General features: G+C 47.5%; 2 protein-coding genes across 3 annotated transcripts in view; both read right to left on the bottom strand.

Annotated features, from left to right (window-relative positions):
- tspan5a (tetraspanin 5a) overlaps positions 1–1164 on the bottom strand; it is a 6951-nt gene extending 5787 nt beyond the window's left edge. Inside the window, exons 1-2 of one of the 2 annotated variants that reach the window (XM_013907766.1) lie at positions 794–1164; positions 459–509 (exon numbers count right to left, since the gene is read on the bottom strand). In XM_013907766.1, coding sequence (XP_013763220.1) covers positions 459–509; positions 794–874 — 132 coding nt within the window. In that variant the 5' untranslated portion in view covers positions 875–1164. The remainder of the gene's footprint in view (positions 1–458; positions 510–793) is intronic. The other variant, XM_005754144.2, reaches the window with a different exon arrangement.
- Positions 1165–2799: 1635 nt separating this feature from the next.
- Positions 2800–5754, bottom strand: LOC102197378 (uncharacterized). Its single transcript, XM_005754151.1, has 2 exons — positions 5469–5754; positions 2800–3736 (listed from the first exon to the last, which is right to left on the bottom strand). Exons 1-2 carry the CDS (start codon positions 5752–5754, stop codon positions 3324–3326), a joined length of 699 nt encoding a protein of 232 aa, XP_005754208.1. The 3' UTR covers positions 2800–3323.
- Between the last annotated feature and the right edge of the window lie 500 nt (positions 5755–6254).

The following is a 6254-nucleotide window of genomic DNA, read 5'->3' on the forward strand; positions in this document are numbered from 1 at the left end:
GTGTGTGTTATCTGGCTTCAGTTACAAGTGTTTGAAGCAAAAAGCAACATTTGACATCATCTTTCAAAGTTGCTTATTTCAGTGCTTCGTTTATCAGTTCTGTGAACACTTCCCACGTTCAAACAGAAGTGCTGTCACATGACCCTGGGAAACACTGAGCCCTCAGCTGCGTCACATTTCTGACTTTAGTAAAGTTCACATGAAAGTCAAGTACACTAAACAACACGAACACGTGTGGAAAATGACTGACGGCTCATTAAATGAATCAGGTTTGGATTGGAGGTCACCTGACTTTGCTTTGAAATGCTTGGCTGTCCACGCTGCAGGACAGGAGCGTGGGTTTCTGTGCCGCTTCCACGCTCGTGAGCAGCTCACAGCAGTCACGCACACGCGTCCATCACACTGGAACACGCTGAAGTCTCAGTCAGTGTAATGACGTTGTTGTCACGTGTTCTTACCTTCTCACTCCACGCCCACAGTCCGATTCCCACTAAGGCCATCCCCAGCAGCTGCAAGACACGGACCACATCTCATTAAGGTGAAGATGCACGCGAACACAATCACATGACGTCACTGACTCAGTGTTATTTAAAGGTTTCCCCCGTGACGTTTCTCTGTGTCACTCAGCAACAATAAGCAGTGTGTGTGCGTGTCCATCAGGCCCTCAGCTGTCATTAAAGCCGATTAGCTGTGGACTAAGCTGCAGCAGGAACGCTCACGTTACTCTGAGTAACGGATCGATGCCTCCCCCGTTACTGATAATAACACACGTCACCCACGCACAGCTGCTCACCCAGAACAGGATGTTGAATCCAAAGATGAAGTATTTGATGCAGCAGCTGACTTCGTGGCCTTTGTAATGATTCCCCGACATGATCGTGGGTGGAGGAGACACGGCCTGCTGCTGCTTCACGGGGTTCGTGCCGTGCGGGAGGGAACAGGTTCAGCGCTCCGTGGACGCATGTCACCGTGGGCTTCCGGTCCGCACAGAGGCCCTGGCACACGGACGGATGTGACCGGCTAACACGAAGGAAACACGGATAGCAAACAAACAACGGCCCTGATCTACGCCGGACAAGTGCAGCGCATCTCCGCCGCTCCCGACAAGTGAAGGCGGCAGGAGGCGGGGCCAGAGCGACGGACAGTCGGAGGTGATTGGTTAGAACGACACAAAGGCAGGACAGTCTACCAATAGGATCCAAGGAACACCGATGTACTTCCGTGTCGTTATTCCAGCGATCGTTCCAGATCAAACACTAGTTTGGAAAATTCTCCTGAATGTGTTTAATGAAGACGCGCAAACTGTCCCGGGATTACACGGAGAAGCCTTAAAGCGCGCGGACAGGAAGCGTTTCACCCACAGTCGTGTCAGACCCACGGAACCAGATCAAGACCAAAGCTTATGACATTCATGTTTGGAGAGAAACGACACACACATTTATACACAGTAGAAATCTCAATGCTGCAGCTTCTTTCTCTCCAGGAGCCCACAGCAGCTCATACGCTGCAGCAAAACTATAATCATAGTCAAATGTTTTGCTGCAGTCACTGAGTCTGTGGAAGAAACACGGGGCCTCGCTCTGTTCCGCGTGGACACGTCCAGTTAAAACAGCTGGTGAATAAATAAAAACATGTTTCTGGTTGATTTTCAGATTCATGTGAAGTTATTGGATCATCTGATGCTGGTATTGATACATGTGTTCTCTATGCCAGCACATATTGATACATTCAGTTCAATCCAACTTTATTTATATAGCACCAAATCACAACATCAGTCATCTCAAGGTGCTTCATATTGCACAGTAGACCCTACAATAATACATACAGAGAAAAACCCAACAATCATATGACCCCCTATGAACAAGCACTTTGACAACAGTGGGAAGGAAAAACTCCCTTTAAACAGGAAGAAACCTCCAGCAGAACCAGGCTCAGGGAGGGGCGGGGCCATCTGCTGTGATTGGTTGGTTGCAAAGACATGCTGTGGAAGAGAGACAGAGGTTAATAACATATGATTCAATGCAGAGAGGTCTGTTAACACATAGTGTGTGAAGAAGAAACACCCAGTGCATCATGGGAATCCCCGGCAGCCTACGTCTATTGCAGCATAACTAAGGGAGGATTCAGGGTCACCTGGTCCAGCCCTAACTATATGCTTTAGCAAAAAGGAAAGTTTGAAGCCTAATCTTGAAAGTAGAGATAGTGTCTGTCTCCCGAATCCAAACTGGAAGCTGGTTCCATAGAAGAGGGGCCTGAAAACTGAAGGCTCTCCCTCCCATTCTACTTTTAAATACTCTAGGAACAACAAGTAGGCCTGCAGAGCAAGAGCGAAGTGCTCTAATAGGGTGATATGGTACTACAAGGTCATTAAGATAAGATGGGGCCTGATTATTTAAGACCTTGTATGTGAGGAGCAGGATTTTGAATTCTGGATTTAACAGGAAGCCAATGAAGGGAGTTCTGTTTGTCGCTGTGTATTTGCCACCTCCATTAATGAAGCTTCCTCACATCAGAGCAGCCACACAGCTCCTCCTACGAGCCGGGACAATGCTGGCACATCTCTCTCTGTTCCCTATGTGTTGTTTCTGTTACGTTAAAGTGAGTTTCAAATCTCTCCAAGGATCTGTCGTCAGCCTTAAAACGTTTCATTTCCTTTTGTGTATATCAAGGAAGAATGTGTACACACATTGTTTCCTCACCAACTCATTTTCCCTTTGACTAGTTCCTTTAACATGTTGACTAGTTTTCCATCACGGTAACCACAGTCAGCAGAAACCAAGCACAGCCACAGTCCGTTCTTTATGCTGAGGGTTTATTTCAGTTCAGTTCTAAAGAGAGGTTAAAGGTCAAAGCAACAGTGGATAGAAGTGATGTAATAGGCAGAAGAACATTTAGGAACAGTCGTTTCATGTGAGGCGTGAGCGGCAGAGGATCTGTGCGAGTGTAAAGACAGCTGACATGAAGAAGACAGTAACAGCTTTACACCACAGAGCTCCAGCTGCTGACGTAGCAGCTCCGCTGACACAGAACAGAGCCGCCTGCAGACGCTGCTGATGTTTACATCATCCTCTGATGCAGGCGACAGTGTCAGCTCCCTAATACTGATTCAGCACACGAGCTGTTCCCCGGGGAATAATTACATGTGCATTATTAATATTAAGCAGTCTTACAAAAACAAAATGCAAATGTTACCTAAAAATCTTTGAGCACAATTTAACCTCAGAAATGTCCAGAGCTCCCGCCTCAGTGCTGCCGTGCTCCTACGTGACTGTCTGTGACGTGTAAAGTAGCTTTAAAGCCATAGGTGGGCGGCTCCACCTGCATTAGACTGATGTTAGCGAGCGAGGGTGTGCCTGGTAGAGCACCAGTAAGGGTTCGCTCAGAGAGCCTCTGTGGAGACAGTACAGACTCTGTGTCAGGGCTTCATGGAGCACCAGACTCCCGCTCTCATCCGTGTAGCGCAGCTGGAAGCCCAGAGCCTCCACGGGCTTCGCAGTCAGCACAGCAGACACATCGAAGACGTCGTAGCCGGACGGCGGCCGCTGGTCCAGGGCCAGCTGTCTCTCCTCCAGGACGGGACGTTCGTCCAGGCGTCCTCGTGAAGCAATGACACTGTGCAGAGTGACAGACACGCTGAGCGGCTGAGGGTGGAGGGCTTTCCTGAACAGGACCAGCTCTGCCCCCATCATGAAGGGGCTCAAGCTGGTGATGTTGAACCAGATCCATCCCTGCGGGCCTGCAAAGCATCAAATACAGAGTGTTAGAAGGACTCACACAGCTCCGCCCCTGTAAAGGCTCAGAATCACTGAAGTCCGATGTATTCTTCAAAGATGATTGTAAATATGCACCAAAGGTTCATTCATTTGAAGAATTAAAAACAAAATAGAAAAATCAGCACTGCATGTCGTCTTTTTTCTCTTGGTGGTGAGAAACTTTACAGCAGCAGCGATGAGCAGATTTCAGTGGAAACATCTGAAGATCGTTCTGTCTGCATGTGAAGACATTGAAAGCAGAGAAACTAAAGGAAACACTATCAGAGGGAGCACATGACAGTGACGAGAGGGACCATACAGGAAGTCCAAACTCAAGGCCAAACATGCAACGTCAGGGTTTCTCGTGAACAATAAGACGTTTGTTGCTGCAGCAGAAAGAAGATGCAGCGGTTACTTCATGTCACACGTCAGTGATGCAAATTTAAAACACACCTTAAGTGAAATACAGCAACAGTTCAAGCTGTTCTGATAATGCAGGGATGTTGCTGTGGCTCACAAAGTGTCAGCTTAGTTTTATTTGTCCTCTAAATAGCATCAAAAACATCGAAACTCACTGCAGATGATAAAAGATCCGCTCGTCTGCTCGTTACCAGCCAAGGAGCTGATGCGCTTTATTATTGTAGTTTGTTAAAACATTTCTGTTCCTGTTCTGGTCCAGTTGGACTTCAGCTCCAGATCCAGATGTTACCTGTCTATGTGCAGCTGTGTTCAGCTGGAGCACAGCTATAAGCTAATGTTCACGCCTACACTTAAAGTGAGCAAAGCTACAAAGCTGTCCTGTAGCCACGCTGATGATGATGAGTTCACATAACTATACTGAGCAGTGGGCTGTACTGTTGTTATTAGTGGAGTGAGGAGGATGAAGAGGAGGGGGAGGATGGTACAGAACAGTTTGCTGGAAAAAGTTATTTTATGCAGGCTTTGTGTGGCCTCCAGCAGCACGCATGGATATGAACAGCATGGCTGCCACTACGCTCCTCTCCACTCATGAAACAGGGATACATGAAGCTCTGTGGTGAGTCTGCACGACTAAGGGGGAATTCAAAAAACAGCTATAGCACCAGTTTGTTGTGCTACAGGTCTGTAGAGCAGCAGTGGGATTTCCCAGTGTCTGTGCTGAATGATGCTACTTCAGCTGATTCGCTGAACTGTCTCTGTGAGATTAACAGACTGGAATAATGCGCATGTTTCTCATTTTAGCTGCTTTGGCACAAATGGTGCTTTAACCTGTTGGTAACTAAAGATTCCACCTTAAAACTGCAGGATTGGCTCTGTGATTATTCTTAAACGCTACAATACCCAACTAATTAAGCTGCTTTTGAAGGCAACATTTTAATGTTGACTTGAGGTTTGCACGTGTGAAAGGGACTGACTGCATTTCATTAATATTAATTACAAGGCACTGCAAGCATGACACTGTGATTGGCAGCAGAACCCTTACAGTTCATGTGCTGTCAGCTGGCCGTGCAGGACCTTGAAGCCCTGCACGGCCATGTTTGTGGCCACAGTCGCTCTGCAAGTGCTCCAGTGAAACATACGAGCCCTTACATGACACCATGTTCCAGTTCCTCATCCACACACGGGGAACTTGCTGTTTTCTTGCTTTACTGCAGATCACGGTCTTTGATCATATCGTTATTGTCAAAGCAACATGCAAAGGATTACTGTGTTAAAGGAAGACTTTGAAATCCTTACCGCTGACACTCCGAAACCCCTGCACCAGCGTCCCGTCTGATTTCCCCAAATCCTGCACCTCCAGCGCGTCCAGCTTCTGGTAAACCTTCCTCATGTAAGGATGTGGTTTAGCATGGTGGCTTGCTGACACTTTGTTGATATGCAGCATTTCCAGAATAGCTTTGTCGAGCTCCTGCTCATCCTCGGCGTTTCTCTGCTGATCCATCAACAACAAGCCCGTTACAGAGCACAGCAGGAGGAAACCCAGCGCCACATCCGAAACCTCCAAATGTGTTCGTCCAGCCATTCTCACTTTCATTGTTTCCACCTTTATCCGAGAGGGTCAGATATCAGCACTTCTGCTGCGCTGCTGCAGACAGTCCACCCGGCAGCGTAACAGTGTGTGCAGGAACCCCAGGAGCTGTCAGAGCTTAGTGAACCTGAGGAATGCTACTTCCCCTCGAAAATACCTTCACATGGAGTTTAATGAAGCACAGTGCTGCACTCTCTGAACAACCAACCAGTGGGCCGATGCACTGGAAACCATGGCCATGTGACTCACCACACATACTCTCCATTAATCAGTCTTGATACATTTAAGCAGAAATAAATGCAATGAAAGCATCTTTATGAATATGTGGCTGCTTTAGAAGAGAGTTTATTAGTTACAGATCAAACATCATTCTCTACTCCCCTGATGATGGTAAGAAGGCTGCATTGTAACAGAAGAGGCCTCCAGCTTGTGGGAGCACACCTGGACTGCTACATGGACCCACGTTCCCCTTCAGTGTTTACACCTCGCTGCTT

Source organism: Pundamilia nyererei, unplaced genomic scaffold, assembly GCF_000239375.1.
Source record: "Pundamilia nyererei isolate P.nyererei 1_Seehausen unplaced genomic scaffold, PunNye1.0 scaffold00512, whole genome shotgun sequence".
NCBI lineage: Eukaryota > Metazoa > Chordata > Actinopteri > Cichliformes > Cichlidae > Pundamilia > Pundamilia nyererei.